The 27,852-nt window shown below is 37.9% G+C and overlaps 1 protein-coding gene across 1 annotated transcript in view; it reads left to right on the top strand.

Annotated features, from left to right (window-relative positions):
* Positions 1-27,852, top strand: part of rbm19 (RNA binding motif protein 19) — a 248,632-nt gene that overhangs the window by 145,480 nt on the left and 75,300 nt on the right. The window contains exon 24 of the mRNA XM_060843698.1: positions 12,655-12,736. Within this exon, the coding sequence (XP_060699681.1) occupies positions 12,655-12,716 (62 nt within the window). The 3' untranslated portion in view covers positions 12,717-12,736. The remainder of the gene's footprint in view (positions 1-12,654; positions 12,737-27,852) is intronic.

Here is a 27,852-nt window from a genome sequence, read left to right as displayed (position 1 = left end):
ATTGCATTGAAAATTGAAACACCAACCTCCAGGTACATTGTATCATCCTTCGTCATTTCTGCCACCTCCAAACAGACCTCACCACCAAGGATATATTTCCCTCCCCTCCCCTATTAGCATTCCGGAAAGACCAATCCCTCCGCGACTCTCTTGTCAGGTCCACATACGCCACCAACCCAACCTCGACCCCCGGCACCTTCCCCTGCAACCACAAGAAATGCAAAACTTGCGCCCACACCTCCTCCCTCACTTCCCTCCAAGGGCCCAAGGGATCCTTCCATATCCATCACAAATTCACCTGCACCTCCACACACATCATTTACTGCATCTGCACCCGATGTGGCGTCCTCTACATTGGGGAGAACGGTGGTCTACTTGCGGAACGTTTCGGAGGACACCTCTGGGACACCCGCACCAACCAACCCAACCGCCCTGTGGCGGAACACTTTCACTCCCCTTCCCACTCCGCCAAGGAAATGCAAGTCCTTGGCCTCCTCCATCGCCAGACAATGGCGACACGACGCCTGGAGGAAGAGCGCCTCATCTTCCACCTAGGAACCCTCCAACCACAAGGGGCGAATGCAGATTTCTCCAGCTTCCTTATTTCCCCTCCCCCCACCTTATCTCAGTCCCAACCCTCTGACTCAGCACCTCCTTCTTGACCTGCAATCTTCTTCCCGACCTCTCCACCCCACCCCCTCTCCGGCCTATCACCCTCACCTTAACCTCCTTCCACCTATTGCATTCCCAACGCCATTTCCCCAAGTCCCTCCTCCCTGCCTTTTATCTTAGCCTGAAGAAGGGCTTATGCTCGAAACGTTGATTCTCCTGCTCCTTGGATGCTGCCTGACCTGCTGCGCTTTTCCAGCAACACATTTTTCAGCTCTAATCTCTAGCATCTGCAGTCCTCACTTCCTCCCTGTTACATCTGTTAGTCTTGGAAAGTGAGTGGTCCATTTAATTCCACCTTGCTTTCTTGGCACAGTAAATCAAGTGGAGCAGTTGAACATATATCTAGCAGGCACTCAATGGGAAGGTTAATTTGGGCAACCTAAGGTCATGGCATCTTGCAGCAGAGGGACTGCGCCCTGAATAGTCAGTTGTGACCATCAATTTAGAGATATCCTCATCTTTTGATAGCAAAAAGGTGGAAAGAATGAAGTCATTGAATAGAAATACTACTACATTTTTCAGCAGACTCTGCTGGTACATACCCATCCTGCCATTGACAGCCTTTCTGCCCTTGTGTGTGCTGCCTCCTCATACTGGCATAAAGAATTAGCTAGCAATTTCACATTTGTCACAAAAAAATGGAATGGACAAGTACAGTAATATTAATTCGGGCTGTCAATTGGTTATTACAAAATGGAAGAGTTCAAGTTTCCTCACCCACTCACCTCTTATTGAAAAATTGTGTAAACATGGATTGCCAACCCAATGTCATCACACTGTATTTTCCATATGCACAGGGACACAGTCAGCCCAATTTGAGGCCCTTTACATTAAAACGTAGTATCAATTTGTGGAAAGTGTACTTTTTGGAAGGGACAACATGACAAGATTAAAAAAGACTGTAATGAAACTTTTTTGAGTCATTTCCTGCTTTGCTACATCTCATGCATGTTGTTTTAATTTTTGAATTTTATTTTGAACATCAGTCTAGTTGCCTGAATTTCTGCAGTTCTAGTTTGTATCTGAACAGGCATTGTTTGCACTGTTAGGTGTCATTTACTCTTCAGGGTCACTTTAATGCCTCAGTCCTTTCTGTGAAGAATTTTGACTTGAAAATCTGCAGGTACTTAATGTCACCTTGACTTTGTCCTTTATGAGGTGAATGCTTCAGAAGTTTTATTTGAGTCAACTGGATTACAATTAGGCAAAATAGATTCTTTATCAAGACACAAGTTAAGTTCATTCTGCACAATGGAATAAGTACACACTTTCCATCCGTACTCTTTCTTTTTCATTGAGCACATTTTCTGAGGAAGGTTGAAATCTTTTGATTAAAAATAAGTTTTTGAGCTGAATTCATAACTTTCAGCATAGTACTCTTTCTAGCTTTTTTTAAAAGAAAAATGGAAAGATTTCCCCTTCAAATAGACATCCTTCATAATTCCTTGCATGTCTTTTTTTTACATCCATAGTAAAAATACTGGAATTGATAGATTTCTTTCAAGTATCTTTGATGCATCTTTCTTTAAATGAAGATTGATCACATATACATGCTACCTACTTACCTCTGAATTTCCAAGAATGTGCCTTTAAATGTCCAACTTTCTATTGGTGATAGTATGCCGGTCACCCCTATCAACCACATTATCATTGGGAAAAATATGCTGTTTATCTCTAATATCCCTTTCATTGTAGTTCAAATTCTGCTCATTTGTATCTGGTCCACCTTTTCAGTTCTTAAATGAATTTACAAATGGAACTCTTCTGCCACCTAGCTGTCTATATTTTGTTGTTATACTCATTAGCTAAAATAGCAGCTTTCCAGTATTTTAAAAAACTTTAAGGTCTTCTAGATGTGTTTGACTAACTAGTGGAGTGTTCTTAAATTCCTCATTCATGTTTTTTGCCCTCACATTCTCAAAAATCTCATCTCATCTCATTAAACTATGCTACCCATTGAACAACATTTTTTTTCCCGAACAAATCCTGAGAGGTTTAGGTCTACCTTCTCCCCTACCCAGTCTAACATTTGAATTGGATGTTTTAGAAACAAGATCATGTGTGTCAGGTATCACATTGTTAACTGTCTCATAATCCAAATGTGGTTCTTCAATTAAGCTTGTATAAGGAATTTCTTTTCTGACCAACCACATTTTCAAAATCAAAGCCTTTATGACATTGGCCACCATAAAATTGTAGCACTCATATCAAATCAGATAAACTACCTTTCAGTCTCACCTGTAGCAACCTTAGGCACTGGCTGGATATACCTTTCCGAATCTAAATTAGGAGTTAGATTTAAACCACATTCAAAACTCCAGTTCTTCCTTCATACGTACCTCATGCAAATTTTCTCTTTCAACCTGTAATGCATATTTAATATGTTATGTTTCCAGTTTAAGTTTAAGGTTTTCTTTATCCCCTGACAATTCAAGATATTTTATCTGCAACTAGATTTTAATTATCTCGATCTATGTTTGATCTGGTTTAACCTTTTCAATTCCAAATGCTGTATTAAAATATTCACTAATTCTGTTTTTGTAGTGCCTACTTTCAACAACAAAAAAAAAGTTTCCTGTTAATTCAATGAACCTAACATTGGTTAATTCTTGCAAATCACTTGGGGCTCATTTTTCCCTTGCCAGAAAAATCTTAGTAATTAACAATGTCATTCTGCTTCTTATTAAGTACAGTAATAAAATTTGTCATCAAATCCTGTCAGTTTAGACAATATTCCAGCATGGTAATCTCTATCTGTGGATTCAAAATCCTAAGAGGAACCCTCAATTTTGTTGTTATCTTTTTGAGAAATGTTAATATCTAAAGAAGAAATATGAACACCCAGCAATGGTGACAGATCTGCACCAAGAAATTTCATGCTTTTAACCAAAACAAACTATATTAAATAACAAATATGATTTTTCAAACTAAGCACCATTAACACATTATCTAAGAAGTATTAGTATAATAAACTGAGTTCCACTTTTTGATTCACCTTGGAAGTTTCCTTCTCTCATGTAATCTTCAAGGTTCATTCACTTTTCTTTGGGCCAACTCCAAAGGTATAACACTGCTCTCTGGAATTCGTTCTAAACTGAAAACTGGGAGTGACACTATAGTATTTCAATCCTATCAGAAACCTGTGGTTTAAACTAGGAGCCAAACAGCTTCTGTATCTTCCGATAATCGCAACTTGTAACTGTAATAAAATTGTAACTTTTTAGACCATAGGATGTAGGCACAGAAATAGGTTTCAGCCCACCGAGACTGCTCATCAATTCAAAGAGATCATGGCTGATCTGGTAAACCTCCACTCCACTTTACTGCCTTTTCTCAGGATCTTTGATTTTCTTATTGATTAAGAAGCTGTCTGTTTCAGCTTCGAATGTACTTAATGACCCAATCATAACAGCTTTCTGTGATAAAGAATTCTATAGATCCACAACTCTCTTAGAGAAGAAATTTCTCCTTGTCACTGTCTTAAATGTGTGCCCTCTAATTTGAGTCATAGTCATACAGCACAGAAACAGACCCTTTGATCCAACTTGTCCATGCCGACCAAGTTTCCAAAACAGAACTAGTTCCATTCACCTGCATTTGGCCCAAATCCCTCTAAACTTTTCCTATCCATGTACCTGTCTAAATGTCTTTTAAATGTTGTAACAGTCCAACATCTACTACTACTTCTGGTAGTTTATTCCACATACGAATCACCCTCTGTGTGAAAAAGTTGCCATTCGGGTCTTTCTTAAATCTTTCTCCTCTCACCTTAAAATTATGCCACCTAGTTTTGAACTCGCTCAGTCAAGGGAAGAAACCTTTGCTCAGGACCTTATCTTTGTCCCTCATGACTTTATAAACCTCTATGAGGTCACCCCTCAACTTCCGGTGCTCCAATGAAAAAAGTCCCAGCCTCTTCTTATAATTCAAACCTTCTAGTCCAATAACATCCTTATAAACCTTTTTTGTACCCTCTCCAATTTAATAATATCCTTCAGAAAGCAGTGCAGCCAGAACTAAACACTGTTCTCCAAAAATAGCCTCATCACCGTACAACCGCAACATGGCATCCCCCAATTCCTTAATCAATGGTCTGAACAATGAAGGCAAGCATGCCAAATGCCTTCATAACCACCCTGTCTACCTGTGATGCAACTTCCAAGAAACTATGTACCCGAACCCCAAGGTCTCTCTGTTCGACAACACTCCCCAGGGCCCTACCATTAAATGTGTAAGTCCTGCCTTTATATTCATCTTACCAAATTTAAACACCTCACATTTATCTAAATTAAACTCCATCTGTCAATTCTCAGCCCATTGGCCCAATTGATCAAGATCTCTTTGTAAACTTAGATAACCTTCTTCACGGTATACTGTTACAACACAGGGTAAAGTCCTCTGCTAATTTAAGTCCAGAGAGTTTCACCTCATGCCATAATTTGTTAAATTTCAAGAAGCAAAGAACTATCCCAGAGGTCACTATTTAAAGTAAAAATAACAATTTTATTCTTCAAGTCCAACAGACAATATTAAAACCAACAACTATTTACAACTCCTTTCTCTTAAATCTATCTTTTACCTCCCTATTGTACAATACTGGTTCGATTTTTAAAAAATAAACCTCGATTAAGATTTTAGAAAAAAACAAATTTAAATTTCAAAACCATCCAGCTGTCGAATTTTCTCTCTATCTTCCTCTGTAGATTTTCCTCTGTCGTCTTTTCTTCAGTATTCTGATTCACACGCCTTTCTTATGAACAGGTACCTTTTAGAGAGCTATTTGGCTAGCAGTCTATACAAGTTGGTTTTCTTCGCAGTTCTACCCCTAACTGTTCAAAATGACCGGTTTTATACCTTAAAACATTGGATAATTTCATTAGTTTGAAGTTGTCAAAATACTAAATTCAAATGTGATTGGATTTTTGTATCTGGGGCATAATTTAAACTGATCAGCCGAATTTGAATTAGGTTTTGTATCATGGCAACTCATCTGCACTATTAATTTCACAGTCAAATGTTACATTTTAAATTCTTTCAGAACACTGTGCCAACCAGAAATTTAAGCTCTCTTAAAGATACAGTATACACCCACACCTTCATAGCACTTATCAACATGAGTTCAGTTTTTCATTCTGGGCTTAAAGCTGGGCATATGGACCAGTGATTTATGGTTCTTTATTGCAACAATTGTGATGGCGGGATGGAGTCATGGTTTGATGTTCTCGCAAGCAAATCCCCCAAGATCCTTGTTTAGAATGTAAGAATATACCCCTATCATTAGTGGTGGCTAAAATTGGGGGTCTAATTTTTCCCCTGAGCGCTCCTGTGTCATGATGAATGTTAGTCTGTCCTCCCAAGGCTGCTACTCTCCCTTGGCCATAAATAGAATTATGCTGAGTCCCATACAGAGGGTCTGTAAGCAAATGACCTCACAGTCATCTCTAGTTGGTTGTGGCTAATTAACGTATGACAGTGACTCAGTAATGCATTTCAACTGTGATTAGCGCTTCCAATGATTGTTTAGGCCTGAAAGGAAAACAATTGCTGCATCACTAATTTTGATCACTTCATAAGGTCCTATCCATTTTGGCATGAATCTTAACTTCTTTGGTCTGATTCATGTCATGCACAATCTCTTAATACCTAGGTCCCTGCAGCTGTCTCAGCGTGCAGTTTAGCTCACTCACATGCTGCTCAGTCACTGACTCACCCACCCACGTCCTACTCACTTAGCATCAGTCACAAAGTTCTCTGGCAACCTCAGTAACATGCACACTTCCTTAATCACTCCCTCTGTAAAATGTGTTCCCTATTCTGAATCCATCTACAATGCTGTTTCTCCATCTAGCGATTTCCTATTCTGTCATTACCCAAGCAACCATTGTAGCTGAACAATCTTATGTAAGTAAGCTCCCACCCACCTCAAATCGTAGGTAAGTAAGCTTCCACTCACCTTGTAAATTAACCAAAAATTTAAGATCCACTGGTGCTTTAGCAGCTTTCACTAATTCCTTAATTACAATCTCATGTTGTGCATCACCCCTCTCTTGAGTTGATGTATGTACTTGGACTCCATGCTGTCATGCATTGTCCGCTTCTCCAAAGACATACTTATTGTCAGAGTAAACGTTAGCCCATTGAGTACAGTATTATGAGTGTGATAATCTGTACCCACCATTTCAATTTGTTTTCAAGGTTCTATTTCTTCTTCTCCACCATTTCTGAATGTGGATGGTCACTGTCTACCTGTGATAATATTGCCCACCAACTGATTAGTTCATTCAATAACATTGTTACAAAATTATTGTTCTTAAGTGCTGGCATTTAGGCATAAATGCTTTAACTACCAAATCAAATAGACTCAAAAGCTTTTCTTACTCTTTCTTAATAGTCCAAATTTTTAATTGTTCCAATTCAAGCTTTATCCCAAGTATACATCATTTCTGCGCTTTCATTTCACTAAAGCCTACATAAATTCCAAATTAATATGTTCAATTGGCTTGCACCCTGATAACGTATTTCACATTCTTAAAACAAAACTTACTTCCTATTTCTATCTTCTCTTCTAACAGAGGCATCAGACTTGGCTAGGATTTGGATGTTCTTTGCCAGCTGATGACTTAAGAAAAAAGCAAAGGAAACAAAGATGCCTTGCAGTTGTATTCAATAACAATGGTTTAAGATACTATCAAGAGTAAAATATAACACCTAAAGCTGTATAGAACTGGGCATCTTTGTTTTCTTTGCTTCTTTTTCTGGAAGTCAGCAATCTTAATTTAAATGGGCAGAGAAAAACACTCCAAGAGGACAAACCATCTTTTGTGACCTTTTCTTTAACAAATTCTGTTTTCAATTTTGCTTTCTTACGACTCTTCCCATCACCCGCACTGCACACTCTTATTTTCCCAATCAGTGACCTGTTTCACTAGCAGCTTTGTGCGATCTGATGTATCCACATGTCTTTGGCTTTCCTAACACCCTGTGTGATTCTACCTCCTCACCCATTCCTCCTTCCTTCAGATTCTTTGGATCTAGCCCTTTGTTTTCAGTGCAGCTCTCTGTCCTGTTTTTGGTAGTAAATTAGAACATACTCACTCAAATACTGCATTGGTCCTGCTGACACATAAGTTTGTGGGGTGGATTTGTACTTGCAGAATTACATTTTACTTTGCTCAAAAACTGTATGAATCCATGTAAGATTCTGTAAATCCTTTTAGATTAGAATCAGTCTGACCATTGTGGCCCAGACAGCCTCACAGGGAAGCTCACACCTTCAATACATTATCTGGCCCAACATTACACCAGTTGTTAAAATTCACTTGAGAATGTAACATTTTTTTTAAAAAAGGTTTGCGATTTACATATGAAAGAACTGAAACTAACATGGTCATTCTAAAAGATGAGACTTAACAAACAATCCAGGTCTTTTTCAATATATAATTTCAGTTACATCACACTGTAAACTTTTGCTATAAATTCTGTGCCTTACAATCTTATTCTCCGTAACCACCTGATAAAGGAGTAGTGCTCTGAAAGCTAGTGCTTCCAAATAAACCTGTTGGACCATAACCTGGTGTTGTGATTTTTAACATTGTACATCCCAGTCCAACACTGGCGTCTCCAAATCATGACTTCCAATAATAGTGTAGACAGAGATAAACCGAGTATAGTTTTTACCTAATTGGTGTCAAAAAGTGTGGCACTAGAAAAGCACAGCAGGTTAGACAATATCTGAGGAGCAGGAGAGTCGATGTTTTGGACATAAATTTCAGGAATGATCCTAATTGGTGGTAACATAGAGAAAAATGAGAGTTTAGGGATTGAGGTCAGTGAGAATTGAAGTATGAGAACAGGAACGTGCAAGGAAGGTGAGGTAAAGGTGATGGTTGCAGTCCAACATTCAGATCCCCCCTTGAAGTGGCTGGATCGTAATTCTGAGTGAGGGCTGAGCAGTTTGCTCCATTGTTAGTTCGGGTTTTTTTCTACAAATTGCTGTTCTAGCTTAGCTTGCTAACCTTCCAGCATGATGGTTAGCCAGTGGCAGGATTGTGAAACTGATGGTAAAAGATATTTCCCAATCAACCTGTTCAGAGATGTTGTTACACATTTCTGGAGCAGATGGGGCTTGAACCTAGGTCTCCAGACCCCGAGATCGGGTACTATCAGTGCACCACTGGTTCGAGGCAGGAGGTCATGTGGTACCTCCATAAAGACATTCCAGTTGAGTTGGCTAACCATAGTTTGAAGTGGTTGGGTAGGGTTGGTTGTGTGCATCTGAGAGTTGATTGACTCCCTAGTCATTTGCAGAATAGAGTGATGTCAATCTTCAACTATGTTTGCTGTGCTTTTGAGTCCTGTTATTCAACAGTCTGTCTGTTGTAGATGTCCTATTGGGGAGGTGATGGCCTAGTGGTATTATTCCAGGACTGTTAATTCGGGGACCCAGGTTTGAATCCAGCCACGGCAAATGGTGGAATTTGAATTCAGTAGAAAATATCTGTAATTAAGAATCTAAAGATGACCATGAATCCATTGTCGATTGTGGAGAAAAAACTGATCTGGTTCAATAATGTCCTTAAGGGAAGGAAACTGCTGTCCTTACCTGGTCTGGCCTGCATGTAACACTGACCCACAGCAAAGTGGTTGACGTTGAACTGCCCTCTGGGCGATTAAGGATGGGCAGTAAATGCTGCCTAGCCAGCAATAACCTCATCCTATGAATGAAGAAAGAAAACAAAAATCCAACCCAGTTCCCTAACCAAAGAGAGGGAATTATAGGCTGTGAAGGATGAGGGAATTTGCATTTCTGCTCTATAAATTTGATTTTATATTTAGGTGGATCTATCTATAGAAATACAGAAATACGGTTTTACACTTGCTGTTTGAGGAAATTGTATCCAATTTCCAAGGTGGAGATCACCTGTCAAAATTCTAGTTTTTTTCCTAAGTTCTTAATTAACTGCTCAGCCTGTGCAAAATGTATGCAATTTCTTTGAATTCTGGACTGTAACTTTTTATGGGTCTGTACATTCGGATGACATCTGATTGCTGTCGTAACCCTATGATCCTTGACTGTCAATTTACTTGAAATAAATTCGACATTTTTGACAAGCCTGCTATGTGTGAAGGCATAAAATTCAACTTAATACTGATAAAATGGATTCTGTCGCATTGCAAGTTAATATGCATTGTCAACTTGGCTATCATATTTTACTTGTGCTTTGTGAGTAGCTTGAAGGTACAAATTAAAAAACAAAAGTGTGATAACTGTAAATTATATAGAGGAATATTTTATTAGACTGCAAATAGCGCATCGGATTAGGCAACATTGTGTTATCGTTTCAACATCAATTTGTTAAAAATTGTCGTGTGCTTAGTGTTTTATTTCAAACATATTTTAATTATGTCTAGTTTTAAAGATAAATTAATGATGCCTACACTATCAAAACATTGCCAAAAACAAGGGTTTTTCATTAACAATTTGCTCCATGCTGCACTCCTTCATCCTTCACAGCTCAATTATTCCCAACTCTAGTTATCTGGCCTTAAATTTCACTGCATTCATTTCCACTTCTAAAATAGTCTCCTAGATCTTTACTTACAGCCCACTCCATCATGCAAGCCAACATTCCATCCACTGACCTCATCTATATTTCTCGCTGCCTCAGAAAAGGCAGCCAACATAATCAAAGACCCTCCCACCCAGGTTATAACCTCTTCCATTGGGCAGAACACACAGAAGCTTAAACACGCTTATCAACAGATTCGAGAGCATATTATTCCCTGCTGTTATTGGACTTATCTTAAATTTAATGTTGACCTCGCTCTTTGTGCACCTGCTCTGCAGCTATAACTTTGTATTATGCACTCTGTTCAACAACACTAATACATTTTGCCTTTATTGCATGCAAGACAAAATGTTTCAATGTCCTAGGTATATGTGACAACAACAAATCAAATCAAATCAAAAATACAGATTGAGTATCCTTTATTTGAAAACCTCGGGACCAACTGTGTTTTGCCGAAGGGTGTATTTAGTTTTTGGATACACTTATCTTCCCCTCTAATATTCTTTTACCAATCATCTCGCATCCAAACGTCAAGTATTCATTTAACTTTTGAATTTGTTGTATCCAAGTCTGTTGAGAATTAGATTGACATTACCTTTATCAAAGTCCTGATGGTATCTATAAACACTTTTTCATTATTTCTTCACTTTCTGTAAACTCTCTCCATTTGTTGCTACACTCACTACTTAGGTCTGCTTGCGTGCATTCAGGCCTTGGAAGAAAAATTTTGTTTGGTCCAAACTAACCTAAAAGTTGTTTTTTGTCAAAAGGCTGAAATGGAGCTGAGCTTAGGTGTGTTTGGGGCAAGCAAAGCTCTTTATAAAGGGCCTAAACTCAGTGTGTCTACAGGTCTATTTGGGTCCACTTTCAAAAAGACTTTGGGTTTTATGTCTTCGCAGTTTTTGGACGTGCAGATAAAGATTAGATATGATTCTATCTTCAGCCTTTGGTTCTTTATTTAAATAAAATGGATGGTGAAGTAAGCTATATGATTATAATTCAGCATTTAATATCTTCAAATATTCATCACTAATTTGTCACTTTAATAACTCTCCTTCTCAGATTTTAAGCAAGGCCTTCCTTTTATTGAGAAGTGATTCCTTTAGAAACTAGATATGCCATGAAAGTATGCCCATAAGAGCAAGCCTCTTGTGAAAAATAATTACTTAATCCTGATTACTTTTTCTTTCTCAAACTCCACACTACCCCCTTAGTTCTTTGATGTGAAGTTCCTGTATCAAAATAGCATGCTAGCAGCTACTTCTGTGCCTCTGCTCACACACACATAATCAATGATTGTTTGAGAGCAGCAATGCTAACTGGTTAAAAATGTTGGAAATAGAAGGTTTTGTTAACAACCAGTCAAACTGCTGAAGCCATTTGCAGTGTTCTTCACAGCTTTCCTTGTGACAAGTGAAATGAAGAAGAAACAGTGAGCCAAAAATGGAAGCAAAATTCTAAATTTTGTTTTAAAACAGTTGTATGCTATTTGTATAATTTAATCTTATCAATGGATTTATCTCATCTAATAAATGGTTTGTGATCAAAATATTATTTAAAAGAAATTACATACTTTTTTTTGTAAGGTTTGTCCAAGAGATTTCAAGGTGCAATAACACTTTGTGCAATTAAATTTCTTATTAAGTTCACTGTGCCCTTTAGTTTCAACAAGCCTTTCTACCTGTTTTAAATTTGTTGAAGATTGTTAACTCACCTACTTCTTTAGTCATCTGGTTAAGGCCAAATAAATGAAAAAAAATATTGAGTGTAATGTGATTTGTTTATTAATTAGAAATGAATTAACTTGTAAACTGGAAGATGTTTCTAAATGATCAGAATTCTTAAAATAAAGACCATCCACAATGATGTTCCAGATGGCACAGGCAGATGATTGCATTTAATTTGTTACACAAACAGCTCTGGGTAATTTTGTATTTTACAAGCAGAAACATCATAGCAGTTTTCCTGTCTTTTTACTGAAAATTTCTTGAAATGATAGTCAAACATAAACTCCTCAAACTTTAAAAATGGTAAACCTAGTCACATGTATTTCATTTTCATTCCTTTCCTTCACCTTAAAATTTAAATATATCACTGTGCCTCAGAATTAATGGTGATTGGTTTAATCAGTTGTTCATCTGCAGGAGTATTCCAGTCTATTGTTAGTGCTAATGATGTAAATGATAGACAGTTCATGCTTTGCTGCTTACTGTTATATTTCTAGGCATCCTACTGTTACTACTCCCCAAATCCAATTTCCCAGCCTATTGTATGAATGGCCTATTTATTACTGCCGAACAAATTAGACTCGAAATGGAAGAAGATCAAATCTAATTATTGCATATTGATTGTCTTCAAATTCATATCTTCTATTAAATTTTCTTTATTCTTTCTCTGTGTTCATTCACAATAGATTCTCCAAAAAAGAAAAGGCAGTCAGAGATCCTGGACGAAATTATGGAAGAAAAAGACTAGATAATTTTATTTCTTTCAATGTAAGTAATTTTGTCTGCATTTTTGCTCCCTGTTGATCTAGTGCAAATAAAATTCAGGGAATTTTATATTAAGGAGATTCCTGCATGTGTGCAGAAAGCATATCCTACAGAACTGAAAGACAAGTTTAATCCTTTGAACCTTTTTAATATATTAATTGTTCCATATTAAATTGGTAAATTTGACACAAAATAAATGGTATTTATTTTAATGAAGGAGATGCAGAATTTAGAAAAGCAAAGATAATCAACTTACAATACCATGCCAGAAACTAAAATTGTTCTCTTAAGAATTTTTGAAACTTACTTGTCATTTAACTTCGTTAAAACATTAGTCTGGTACTGGATTGAACAAGAAAAGCATCCAGTTGGGTTGAAGGATTGTACAGTTAATTGTGCAAGGATTGGCATGGAAATGCAAAGTAGAGTGGGTAAAATAGAGGGGGAAGGGTAAATTGAGGGGGAAAAGATACAACACAGAAGTAAATAAATGCATGTTTTACATGGTAATTTTTAAAAGATTTCAAAAACAATTAAAATGTGTAGGAATAACATTGTATAATATTATTGGTTAATTTTCCATGACAGAAAGGCTCCTTAGCCTTAATTACGATTAACGTGTTGTTATAAAAAATGTTTTGCCTGGAATAGCTAAGATTTAACTTTTTGTGCTGAGTTTAGTTTGTATATATTGCACAAATGCACTAACATTGTACAATAGTGAACCACTCAGCACTTTTGTGATTCTAATGACTAAAACACCCTTTGACCACAACTGTTTTCTCACATTTAACTGTGCATCTGCTCCTCATCTGAAGCTGCTGTGCCATTTGGGGGGGGGGGGGAAAAGAGAGTAACAGTTTGTGCTGTTAGATTCATCATTATTCTAACACAAAAATCTAGACAGTTGAGATAAGCCTTCAAATATGTTGCAAATAGGTTTTGAAGAGAAACCAGATGCAAATTCAGTTTCAAGAATATTTATAATTTTTAAAAGAAAATTGAAATATTGCGGTATGAATGAGATTAAGTAGATCCTGAAAGAGCATACAGTAAAATTTCTAGTAACATTGTTGGCCCAGGCGAATATCTAGCATAAAGTCAGTGTTGCATGTAACAGTGTTGATCACAGAATTATTTAATGAGAACTGAATAAAAAGTTTTACATGCGTCATGAAATTGTGACATGTCAAAGCCAAAAACAAAAACTTTAGTTAGTAACAAACTGTCAGGCATTCCCTGAAGCAGAATAGTAAATTCCATAAAACATTGCCTGTATTGAGCTGAAATTTCATGCTCGTAACCCATGATTAATCCTGATGACATTGCCAAAGCCAACCTTGACTCAGCTTGTCATATGATTGTGCCAACCAATCAGAACAGTGTTAGACCACACGAGTACAATATCATGGAGTGCTGGATAAACTATCATTTGACGTCGAGACCTCCCTGTTAAAGTACACGCTAAGCTTGCAAGTATGATTAAGTTGGTGAAAAAGTTAAGTGTTATTGATTGAAAGGAAGATCAAGTTTGTACAGCAAGTGGAAAACTGTTAAATGAAATGGAAAGCAGATATCACAAAAAAATGGATTGTTTGTCTATCATTCTGAAACACACGGGAAACAGCTTGGAACTGTTCAATGAGCATGAGGGGGAGTTAGAGTCGCTGCCTATCCAGATAGTAAAATTCAAGGCAGTCCAAGCTGGGAATGTTTTCATCTCCATTCCAATCCTGCAGAAAAGAGCAGGGAAGTGGGGTTTACCTCAGCCGATTCAAGGCAGGAACCTGCATCATTTTCCACTTGGTAAGCAGTAAGAATATGGTCACTCTGGCAGCAATGACAGATAATAGACTCCAAAACCAAAGCAGTCTCATTCATGGTTAAACAGAGTATACGTTGCTTTTTATAAGGTTAGGCTATTGCAAGATGTGCACAAATGAATAAAGGCATTCTCCCACACATCTACGGCTTTACTCAGTTTTCACCTGGAATTTGAATCTGTTTTGTTTCGATATTGACTATGCTTCTAGATATAATGGTTACGAAGAGATACATTAATGTGGAATTTGGTTGTCCTCATCTATCATGATGCTCTACTTAACAAGAATTTGAGTGTGGATCCCCTGGGATTCAACTCATTGTGATGTTCCTATATTTGACTAAATAAAGTCAGGCTTTTCTCAGAATTTTGTGAATTTTATTATTTTCGAAAAGTTGTTTATTAGACAATTAAGAGCTAGTTGCCTTTCTAGAAAATCTGCTGTAAACAGCAAGAAATGTGTATTGAGGTTAAGCACTGTAATCAAAACATAGGTTTAGTTGGAGACTCAGACCTATTTTGTACATATTTCTTGTTACTCTGGTTTCTTAAATTTTCGAAAGACAAATTCTGGAATCCACGTCAAACCTACAGCTGTGGGTAATTTAAAGATGTGTGATATTGTGTTCAACAGGCAATGACCTGTTTCATGCTACTCCAATTTTGTGTTTCACGCACTTAATTGATTACATGACCTCTGCTTACTGAACTATATTTGAGTGATCTATACACAAATGTTTCAAATGAATATACAGTGTTTGTCTGGAATCAATGTATTGAGGAATTCAGTTTACATAATGTATCCCTTTTATCCATCCAAAGTGATAATAGATGCATCAGTTTACTTTGCCAGTGTTTAAATATTCTTGCTCTCACCGATTTTCTTTATACAGAGTCATAGAGTATGGAAACTGACTCTTCAGTCCAATCAGTCCGTGCCAAATATAATCCCAAACGAAACTAGTCCCATCTCCCTCCAGACCTTTCCTGTATATTTATTCATATATTTCTTTCAAATGTTGTAACTGTGCCCACGTCCACCACTTCCTGAGGAAGTTCATTCAACATGCAAACTACCCTCTGTGTAAAATATTTGTCCCTCATTCTTTTTTAAATCTCTCTCCTCTCACCTTAAAAATATGCCCACTATTCTTGAAATAACCCATCCTAGGGAAGAGATACCTACTACTGACCTTATCCTTTTATAAACCTCTGTAAGATGACCTCTTAACGCCCTACACTCCAGTGTATAACTCAAACTTTCCATACCCAGCAGCATCTGATAAATCTCTTCTGAACTTTCTCTAGCTTAATAATATCCTTCCTATAACTGGGCGACCAGAACTGGGCACAGTATTCCAGAAGAGGCTTCACCAATGTCCTATACAATCTGAACTTGATTTTCCAACTCCTATACTCAAAGGACTGAGCAATGAAGGCGAGTGTGCTAAATGCCTTTTTAACCATCCTACCTATATGTAAAGCAAACTTCAAAGAATTATGTACCTGCACTCCTAGGCTCACCTGTTCTACATCACTACCCAGGGCCTTGCCATTAAATGGACAAGTTATGCCTCTGTTTGTCTACCAAAATACAATACCTCATAGTTATCCAGATTGACTTCTGTCTGCCATTTTACAGCCCATTAACCCAATTGAGCAAGATCCTTTTGTAAGCTTAGAAAACCTTCTTCACTGTCTACTTTGCCACTGATTTTTGTGTTGTCTGCAAACTTACTAACCATGTCTTCTATAATTTCATCCAAATCATTTATACAAATGACAAATAAAAGAGGACTCAGAACTGGTACCTATGGAACACTACTGGTGACAGGCCTCCAGACTGAAAAGCGCCCTTCACAACCGCTCTGTCTCCTGCCATTAAGCCAATTATGTATCCAATTGGCAAACTCACCCTTTATCCCATGTGAGCTAACTTTACTAATTAGTCTACCATGTGAAACCTCGTCAAAGGCTTTACTAAAGTCCAAGTAAACAATGTTTACTGCTCTGCCCTCATCAATCTTTTTGGTAACTTCCTCAAAAAACTCAAACAAGTTTGTTAGACACAATTTTCCTTGCATAAAACCAAGCTGACTATCCCTAATCAATTTTTAGTTCTCTAAATGTCTATAAATCCTATCTTTTAGAATCGTCTCCAACAATTTATCCACAACTGAAATCCCCAGTTTTTCCTTCCAACACTTCTTAATCAAAGGCACAATATTAGCCACCCTCCAATCATAAGGCTGGAGTTTTAGGTGATGCAGATATTTCTGCAAGGGCTCTCACAATTTCCTCCCTGATTCCCCATAGCATTCAAGGTTGCCTTAAGAATGCTGCTACACTCTTTCTACTGATTAAGAGATTCATTTGAACCCCATTGTCCATATCTAAAATAAGATCCTCTTTATCATTGACTAGAACCTCAACATCTTTCATCATCCATTGATCTTACCAGCCTTGCCGTTCACTCTAACTGGAACATAATGCCTCTGAACTCTCATCATCATCACCCTTAAAATTCTCCCACTTGTCAGATGTCCTTGTACCTACAAACAGTCTACTACAATCAACTTTTGAAAGTTTTTGTATGTGCATGTGTCTTATATCATTTACATATTTTTCACTTACTTTGGTCCAATTCTCTCTTGTGGCACTTTTCAGAACAATTGTCTTCCACTATCATAGTTTGTCAGTATCCAGTGCATATTAGAATACTTTAAGAAATTGTTTAAATTATGTATACACCTCTCAATTTTCATTGTGACCTGCAAGATTAGACAATGCAGCAAAGGTTTTAAAACTATATTTATAATTTGTATTGTATAACTAAGACCATCCATCTATATCTCTGTAGTGTCAGGCAGTTTAGCCCCTGTCTCAATTTATCTGTTGCTGACACTGTCAGTTATGCCTTTTGATGTCTTGACTTGACTATTTCAATGCACATCTACCATCAATAAACTTCGGATGATCCAAAACTGCCATGTAAATCTTCACTTGCACCTAGTCTCATTTCACCTATCAATCCTGTTCTTGCTACGTTACTTTGGCCCCGGCCAAACAAATCTCTATTTTAAACTTCTCATCCTTGTTTTCTGATTCGTCCATGGCTTTGCCCTCACTGTCCGTAATCTCCTCCAGCCCCACAAACCTCCAAGCTATCCCTCATCCTTTCAGCTTGACATTGTGTGCATCCCTGATTTTACTCGCTGCTCCAATTGTGATTCCGCTTTCAGTTGCCTTGGCCCTGAATTCTGGGATACCCATCGTACGCTTTCTGCCTTGTTTTCCTCCATCATGACATCCCGTAAACCCACCTCTTTTGACATCCATCAGAGTGTTGCGTAGTGTGACAATATTGCTCTTTTAACAAGGCAAAAGTGAGGACTGCAGATGCTGGAAACATGATGAAGGGCTTTTGCTCGAAATGTCGACTTTCTTGCTCCTTGGATGCTGCCTGACCTGCTGTGCTCTTTTAACAAGATTATTCTGTCCTTTTTTATTCGAGAAGAGTCGTAAAGGCAGAGGTCACAATGTGTCTGAAAATATGTACTTGAATTGGCTTTTCAGTTTCTAAAAAAAAATTGTACAATGAAAGGGGAGTGGCCAGTTCTCCCAGTTCAGGGTTTTGTCTGGTTTGGTTTGGTTTTAGCAAGCAGTCTGTCAATGTTGCTGGTCAGGTTTTAAGCTGGGAATCCAAAGAAACAGCTACAGTGGCAAGAGGTTCCATGCTGACCCTCTCACTCTGACATCTCTCCTGTAAGAACTTGTGTTTGAATTTACCGTTTTTGCCAAGTAGGTGTTTATGGGATGTTGCAAGAAATTGGAACTACATCATTAAGTTGAGATAGAGGTCGCTTTGGTTTTCAGATAGGTTGTTATTCTATATTCTGTTCTCTTTTGATCTCATTTCATTTGGTAGTCTGTAAATAAATTCTGTTTTGTTTAAAACTGAGTGGTTGGGCCAGCTGTGTCACTCCTGGAATATCCACTACGCTTGCTTAAAACAACTAGAAAAGTTAGGGTCTGGGCTACCTTCTTGCAATGTTTCGATCGTGGCTGGCCTGGTGCATAACAGGTTGCGGGCTGTTTGCAGGATTGGTTCTATAGTTCCAGTTTGGGGTTAGGGTTTTTGGACCCAAAGGCAGCAAATGGTATGCGTTAGTATCAATTTGGTTGGTTTAAACAGTGCTTGGTATAGTAATGGCTTTTTCAGTCACCAAGACTTCTCTGTGGGTGGACGAAGTGACTTTGGAGGTTTTACAAAGGGTGAATAAGGAAAAGTTGCTGGAATTGGCAGGCAAGCTGGAGTTGGAGCTGCCTCCTTTCATGAGGAAAGGAGAAACAATTGTAGCAATAGCTCAGCATTTAAGTTTGCTGGAAATACCATCAAAATCTTTGGAGGTGGTTGAAATTCAATTAAATGAAGCAGCTTGATTTAGAGTTAAAAGATAAAGACAGGGAAAAAGAAATGAAATTGTTTGAATTACAATTAAAAACAGAGGAAAGAGAAAAATAATGAGAGGCCCCAGCAGAACAAAAAGATAAAAATAAAGAGGAAAGGGAGAAAGAGAGTTTGAACATCATAAATTGGCACTTGGACAGGAAAATTGGTTCAAAAGGATGGAGGTGAAGGCAAAAGGTAAGCTGAGTGAGGATGAGCAAACCCATGCTAGCCAAAGGCCTGGTGGAGATCTGTTTAAATATATTCAAGGATTGCCTCAATTTGATGAAAAGGATGTCGAAGCCTTTTTCATCTTATTTGAGAAAGTGGCTAAACAAATGAGGTGGCTCCTGACCATGTGGTTTTGTTGAACTTGTAGATCAAGCTAGTGAGGTATTTGCATCACTATTAGAGGAGGTATCTGGGACGTATGAAGAGGTGAAGAAAGCTATTTTAAGTGTATATGAGTTTCTACCAGAAGCCTACAGACAGTGTTTCAGGAATCTAAGGAGGGATCCTGGTCAAACCTGCATTGAGTTTGAAAGGATCAAAGGATTACACTAAAGTAATTTTGACTGTTAGATAAGGGTTTTAAAAATAGAACAAACCTGCAATCTGAGATTTTTTTGGATGAGTTCAAAAATTCACTTCCTAAGGTAGTGAGAACTCGTGGAAGAGCAGATAGTTAAAACAGCAAAATTTGCAGCTGAAATGGCTAGTGACTATGAGTTGGTCCATTAATTAAAGTTTGGCTTCCAACCTTAATTTCAATCCATGAGAGATAGAAATGGGGTAAAGAGAAATCCTCACATGATAAGGGGAAAGTAGATCTCGGTGAAGGTCATAAGAATAACTTAGCACGGGGTAAAAGGGAAACCCTTGAAGTGGAAAGAGAAGTGAAAAGGCTCTGGTGTTTTCACTGCAGTGAAGTAGGCCTCATGAAGTCAGTGTTCCTGGGGTAGGAAAAGCACTGGGAAGACAGGTTTAGGAAAACAGGATAAGTCAGTGAATTGTGTTGGAGTGGTAGCAGAAAGCATAGTGGAGGCTAGAAAACGGCACCAGAATGTTCAACCCGGTTGAAGCTGGGTTAAGGAGGAAGTGCCAGATCTTCTTGAAGAAAGTAATTGCGAAGGTAAAGTTTTGTCACATAGGAGCAGCAGGTGAAGAGGTTACAATATGAAGAAGTAAAGGATCTTCTCAATCTTTGATGTTGAAAGATGAGGAGATATGTACTTCAGAAGGACTATTGCTAGAAAGAGTGCTAGTAATGGGAATTCAGGTGAGACAAAAAATGCTCAACCATGTAAAATGAGGCTAGAGTGCCAAGTGAAAGTGAAGAAGTCATAGGAGTACTAAACAAACTCTCAACTCAAGGAATACAATTTGTCCTTGCAAACAATGTAGCTGGTTCACAGGTAGAAGTGCTGCCTACTGAAAAGCCAGTAAAAAAAGTCAGGCAACAGAGGTATTACAGGACACATGTCCTGGGATTTTTCCTGACAGTGTGGTTACAAAGTCACAAAGTCGCCAGTTGAAACAGGAAAGATCAAAGAGTACAGGTAAGAAGGTTAAAGTGGAATTATCAGAGACCCTGTTTGATCAAATGCTCGATACAAACCAGGACTAGATGGATGACAAAGCAGACATCTTTAGCTCAGAGAAATTAAGATGAGTTACAGCAGAAAGATGAGAAACTAAAGCAATTGTATCAAAAGGCATACATGGAAAAAAATCCAAACGTATCCCTGAATGCTGCTATCTTAAAAATGATGTCTTAATGAAGAAATGAAGACCAATGCATAATCACACCGATGAGAAATGGGCAGAAGTTCACCAGTATTGACAGTGGGTTATAGAAAGGAAGTGTTTTGGTGGCACATGAACTAGTAGAAGGTCATTTTGAGGTAAGGAAAACTTGAGCTAAAATACAAAACATCTTTACTGGCCTGGACTGCACAAAGATATAGTTGAATTGTGCCAGGCATGTCATATCTGTCAAGTAATTAGAAAACTACAGGCTGTAATAAAACCCATGACTTTCATACCTATCCCCGCATTTGAGGAACCATTTACAAGAGTCTTAATTGATTGCACCCTACCTAAAACAAAAAGTGGAAATCTGTATTTGTTAACCAGAATGGATATGTCTTCTAGGTTTCATAGGCCATTCCATTACACAATATCACAGCTAAAAGGATTGTAGAGTTTCTCAAATTTTTCACGAGAGATGGACTACCCACAGAGGTACAGTCAAAACAAAGGTCAAACTTTACATCGAAATTATTCAAGGAAGTTATGGACAGCTTAGGAATAAAATAATTCAAATCCACTGCGTACTATCCAGAATCACAGGGAGCACTAGAAAGGTGACATCAGACCTTAAAGACCATGTTAACAACCTGCAGTGAAGACTATCTGGATGATTGGGATAAAAGAATTCCATTTATACATTTTGCCATCAGAGATGCACCAAATTAATCAACCAAATTCAGTCAATTTAAATTAATTTTTGGGCATGAATTGAAAAGATCACTAAAATTGATTAAGGAGAAATTGGTAAGTCAGAATTCAGAAACTACCTATTTGGACTATTTTAGGGAATGGTTAGATAGAGTGGGGGAGTTGGCTAGACAGCATTGATAAGTATCACAGCATACAATGAAACAGGAAACCAAAAAGAAATCAAAAATTAGCAATTTTGCAATCGGAGATAGTGTTAGTGTTACTTCCAATTATAGGCGAACCTTTTAAAAAGCAAGGTTTGGTGGACCTTATCAAGTCGAAAGGAGATTGAGTGCGGTGAGCTATTTGATAAGAACTCCAGCCAGAAAGAATCTCACAATGTGTTATGTGAATATATTCAAAAAGTATTTTGACAGGGAAGGAAAGCAAAAGGAGACTGTATTACCGGTTAGAACACAGAGTGAAGAACCAATTCAGAGGATTATGAATTGGACATTCCTCAAATTAAATTGGACACTGAGGAAATTGTCCAAAATTGGAATAAAGTATTAAGTTACCTTTCAGAGGAAAATCGAAATGACCTGAAAGAGTTATTGCATTGTATGGGGAGATATGTGGAAATAAGTTGGGTGGTATGAACCTAGTTATGCATGATGTAGAGATAGCAAATGCTGTCCTGATTAAGCAACATCCTTGTAGGCTTATCCCTCTAAAGTTGGCACAGTTTCAAAAGAAGATTTAACACATGCTCCAAGACAACATAATCAACGTGAGTTGCAGTGACTGGAGATCACCCATAGTAATGGTGCCAAAACCAGATGGTAACCAGTAGTTATCTGTGGACTATTGCAAAGTCAATGCAGCAACGAAGTCTGACTCTTATCTGATTCCACGTTTGGAAGACGATGTTGAACAGGTGGGGCAAGCAACTTATAGTTCTAAGTTGGACTTGTTCATTCAGCTTTCGTAATGCTGAATGGACTGCATCAATTTAACATCATGCCACTTAGTATGAAAAATGCACTGGCCACATTTCAGAGACTAACCATTAAGGTCATTTCTGGATTGCTCAAATGTGTAGTTAATTTTAATGACCTGGTGATTTTCAGTTACACATGGACAGAACATTTGTAACATTTATCAGAATTGTTCAATCAACTTTGGGAGGCAGGCTTGGTGATAAACCTTTCTAAGAGTGCATTTGCCAAAGCCCAAGTCACTTTCATGGGCCATGTTATTTGATTTGGACAAATGGTCCCACGGAATGCATAAACGAAGGTATTTGGGATGTTTCCTACACCATTGACAAAAAAAACAGTATTATGGTTCCTGGGATTGAGTGGATTTTAGCAGTATAGCTGCTTCACTCTCTGAATTACTAAAGAAAGGCAAGAAGTTTCAGTGGGCAGTGGAATTTCAGATGATATTTGACTGCCTGAAGGCTTTGTTAACTACTTCCCCTGTGTTAGCCACTCCTAATTACGCAAAGCCATTCAATGTGGCTATCGATGCAAGTGATGTGGGTGTCGGTGCTGTGTTCTTGCAAGAAGACGATGAGAAGATAGAAAAATCTTTCGGGTGTTTCTCCACGAAACTGCGCATTCATCAGCAGAAATATTCGGCAGTTGAGAAGGAGACTTTGAGCTTGCTGTTGGTGCTACAACATTTCAACATTTGCATTATCAGTAATGTATCTGAGACAGTCATATACACTGATCATAACCCATTGAAGTTTGTGGAGAAATTTGAAGACAAGGATTCCAGACTGCTTAGATGGAGCTTTTTACAGCTATTCAATTTGAAAATTGTGCATATGGCAGGACGAGAAAATGTGATTGCCGACGCATTGTTGAGACTTGGATGAGATTACTCATTAGGAGGAGTAAACTGACTGAAATAGTAGTGCATGTTTGCATGGTTATAGACAATGTAATGTTTGTGTGTTGTAGTGCTCTAACAATAAGATTAAGGGGTTTTAAAATGAAGCAATCTTTTGATGTTGATAGTTCGATTTTTAAGGGGGAAGGTTTGGCGATGCTGTTCCTTTAAAAACGTTATTCTGCCCTTTTTTTTCAATAGGTGTCATAAAGGCAGAGGCTCCAGCATGTCTGGAAATATTTATTTGAAAAGGCTTTTAAGTTTTTTTTTAAGTACTTGTACAATGAAAGGGGAGTGGCCAGTTCTCCCAGTTTAGGGGTTTTTTAAATTTTATTTGGTTAGGTTTTAGCAAGCAGTCAGTTCAAAGCTGCTGGTCAGATTTTGAGCTGGGAATCCAAAGAAACAGCTACAGTGGAAAGATGTTCCATGCTGATTCTTTCTCTGGTAACTCTCATGTAAGAACCTGTGTTTGATTTTATCTTTTCTTGCCAAGTGGCTGTTTATGGAATGATGCAAGAAATTGGAACAGCATCATTAAGTTCCAAGAGAGTTGCTTAGGATTTGTTTGCAGGGGGGTTTGGCCTGGTCCATAACAATAATGTGACTATTTTGATTAATAGTGCTCTTGTAAAATACTCTACTATATTTTAATGATGTTCAAGGTACTACAAAATTGTTAGGATAGAGGAATTAACAGCAAAAATAAAACATAAAGTTGTTGAGTTCACAGATCTAAATGTACAAACGGAATTTCAAAGGCAGTGCAGCACATCCATTGAAAAGTAAAATAATTTTTAATGGGCAGACCAAAAAACACTTTTGTTAATATTTAATGAGGAAGATTTTTCTGCCAAAGCTTTTATTGAAAGTAACCCCTCACATCAGAGAAGCAAATCTAGACAACATTAAAGTTGTTTTTAAATTAACTATCTTTCGCTATCTTTATATCAGAAATATCTTGCATCTTGAAATGTCCAAGTTCATTTCGATGGGAGATGCAACTTTGGGCAGGCTTAAAAGTACACCCAGCTAGCCAACAAAGAACACATTCCAAATAGGAAACTTCCTAATAAATATAATTTGAACAAAGTGATTTGCTACAGACTTTTCTCCTTCTTTTAAGTTTAATGTTAACTTTATACCTATGTTTCACAACTCCTACTTTTTATATTCATAAAAGCATAGAAACTAGGAGCAGGCATGTGTCATTTGATTCTTAGACCCTCCTCCACCAGAAAGTATAATCATGATTGATTCTCCATCTCAAAGCCATGTTGCTATTTTCTCTCCATGGGTGACTTTAATATCTAAAACATTATCCATCTCTTTCTTGAATACACCCTGTGTCCTATTCTCCACAGCTGCCTTTGGTAGCAAATTTCACAGGTTAACCACTTCTTGACTAATAAATATTTCTTCTTCTCATTTATAAATGGCCTACACTGTATCCTAAGACTGAGATTCACGGTTCTAGACTCCCAAACTAGGGGAAACATCCTCCCTGTATAGAGTTTGTGTCACTCTGTTAGAATTCTATTCCTTTTAATCAGATCCTGCCCCCCCCCCCCCCGCCCCAAACAATTCTTATAAACTCTGGTGAATACAGGCCCGTTGATCTAATCTTTTCTTACAACCATCCTACCATCCTTGATATCAGCCAACCTTTGCAGCTGTCCCTCTATGTCAAGTATATCCTTTTTTAGGTAGAGAATAAAACTGTATGCAAGATTTCAGGCTTGGTCTTACCAAGGCCCTGTATCAGTGCCTAAGACATCCCTACTTCTGTACTCAAATCCTCTTGTAATGAAGACCATTACACCATTTGCCTTCTGCACCTGCTTCTATTTTTCCTTCCTGCATTTACACCAAAATGTATATCAATGTTATACTACATCTGCCACATGTTTGCGCACACTCAATTTGTCCAAATTGCTCTGAAGCCTCATTACATTCCCCTCAAAACTTCGAATCTCACCTCTCAATTCAAGCTGTCTTGTGACAAGGGATACAATTCACCTGACTTGACCCTAAATCGCTCTAATCCTCCAGCATTCCTTACCTTAGATTGCTGAGATTAAATTATTTGTGTTTTCTCTGTTTTAGGTTCAAAATGAATGTTCTTGCACTTGCCTCACAAGACTCTACTTGTCACACTTCTGCATACTCACTTAATTCATCAGGGTCACTTTGAGCATTTTGCTTCTATCTATACTGTTACTGTACCACTCAGTTTTATTGGAAAACATTGATGTTTGATTCTCTGTTCCTTCTCATAATCCATCAAAAACTGAAAAGTTTCATCTGCCAAAAATGCAAGCGCACACCCTCAAAGAACTCTTTTTGCCCAACCCTACCCATTATTCGTAATATTTAATTGTCTCCTGCCAGTTCCCTTTCTTTTGTTTTTTGCTGATAACTTTGTATGTGCATTCTTAAGAATGTATTCTGTAAGAACAGATGAATAACATCTATAACAAATTCCTTGTCTACCACATTAGTGACTTCAAAATGTTATGATAATTGAACATGATTTACCATTTACAAATCCCTTCCAACTTTCTCTGATCAACTCATCTTTGTCTAAGTGCTCGATCACACTGGCCTTATTGAAAATTATTATAATTTCCGATGACAGACATTAGACCAAATGGTCTATAAGTTATTGACTTCTGTTCCTCATCTTTTTATGGATAATTGAGTTGTATTGGCAATGTTTCATTCCAGGAGTACAATTTCTGAATCAAGAAAGTAATCAGGCAGAATCCATATGCTTTTGTGGAAGGGAAATTAGCTCGAACTAACTTATTGGAGTCTTGGAGGAAATAATGTGCTGTGGATAAAGGGAAACCAGTGTACTCTACATAGATTTCCAGAAGGAATTTAATAAGAAGTCTCATCAAAGGGTATTGTGGAAAGTAAAAGTTCATAGTATAAGGGGTAACACTGACATGAATAGGAAACTGGCTAACAAGAAACAATGAGAAGACATAAATGAGTAATTTTCTGGATGGCTAGATATAGCGACTGGTATGCCACAGAGGTCAGTGCTGGCGCCTCAATCTTATACAATTTAGAAGAATGATTTGGATGAAGAAACTGAAAATATGGTTGCTAAAGTTGGTAAGTAAGTTGTGAAGAGGGCATGAAGCTAAAAAAGGGTATAGATAGTTTGGGTGATGTGGCAAATAGTGTATACTAGGAGAAAACAGTTAAATTGTCTAATTTGGCAGGGAGGTTTCAAAACAAAAGCATATTTATCTAAATGGTGAGAGATAGCAGACATCTGAAATGCAGAAGGATCTGGGTGTCTTGGTGCATGAATTGCAAACTGTTAATATATAGATAGAAGGAGTGATTGAAAAAGCTAATAAAATGTTGCAAGGGGAATTGAAAATGAAATAGGAAGGTTATGCTTCAGTTATACAGGGCACTGGTGAGCTGCTTCTACTTTTTCCTCTCACTGCCCAGATCTCGAAAAGCTAAGTAGTGTAATGCTGGTAGTCTGAAGTAAATGTAGAACTGAGAAACATCATGTCGGTCTAGAAACATTTTTCTTCCTCTGTGGCTGCTGCCAGAATTACTGAGTTTCTATTCTTTTCTGTTTCTTGTTTACTTATACTTTTCAACTACACTGAACATTACTGTGCAGTACAGGCCCTTCGACCGTCGATGCTGCGCCAACCTGTGGAACCAATCTGAAACCCATGTAACCTACACTATTCCATTCTTGTCTATATGCCTATCCAATGACCATTTAAATGCCCTTAAAGTTGGCTAGTCTACTACTGTTTATTGGCAGTATGTTCCACGCCCCTACTACTCTCTGAGTAAAAAAAACTACCTCTGACATCTGTCCTATATCTATCTCACCTCAATTTAAAGCTATGTCCCCTTGTGCTAGCCATCGCCATCCAAGGAAAAAGGCTCTCCCTGTCCAACCTATCTAACCCTCTGAATACGTTATGTCTCAATTAAGTTATCTCTCAACCTGCTTCTCTCCAATGAAAGCAGCCTCACGTCCCTCAGTCTTTCCTCGTAAGGCCTAAATGCCATACCAGGCAACTTCCCAGTAAATCTCCTCAGCACACTTTCCAAAACTTCCATAGCCTTCCTATAATGTGGTAACCAGAACTGTACGCAATGCACCAAATGTGGCCGCACCAGAGTTTTGTACAGCTGCAGCATGGTCTCATGGTTCTGAAACTCAATCCCTCTACCAATAAAATCTAACAAACTGTATACCTTCTGAACAACCCTATCAACCTGGATGGCAACTTTCAAGGATCTATGTACTTGGATACCGAGATCTCTCTGCTCATCTACACTACCAAGAATCTTACAATTAGCCCAGTATTCTGCATTCCTGTTACTCCTTCCAAAGTGAATCACCTCACACTTGTCTGCATTAAACACCATTTGCCACCTCTCCGCTCAGCTCTGCAGCTTACCTATGTCTCTCTGTAACCTACAACATCCTTCGTCACTATCCACAAGTCCATCAATCTT

This window comes from Hemiscyllium ocellatum, chromosome 24 (assembly GCF_020745735.1).
Source record: "Hemiscyllium ocellatum isolate sHemOce1 chromosome 24, sHemOce1.pat.X.cur, whole genome shotgun sequence".
NCBI classification, from domain to species: Eukaryota; Metazoa; Chordata; class Chondrichthyes; order Orectolobiformes; family Hemiscylliidae; genus Hemiscyllium; species Hemiscyllium ocellatum.
This window is presented reverse-complemented; position numbering and strand designations above follow the sequence as displayed.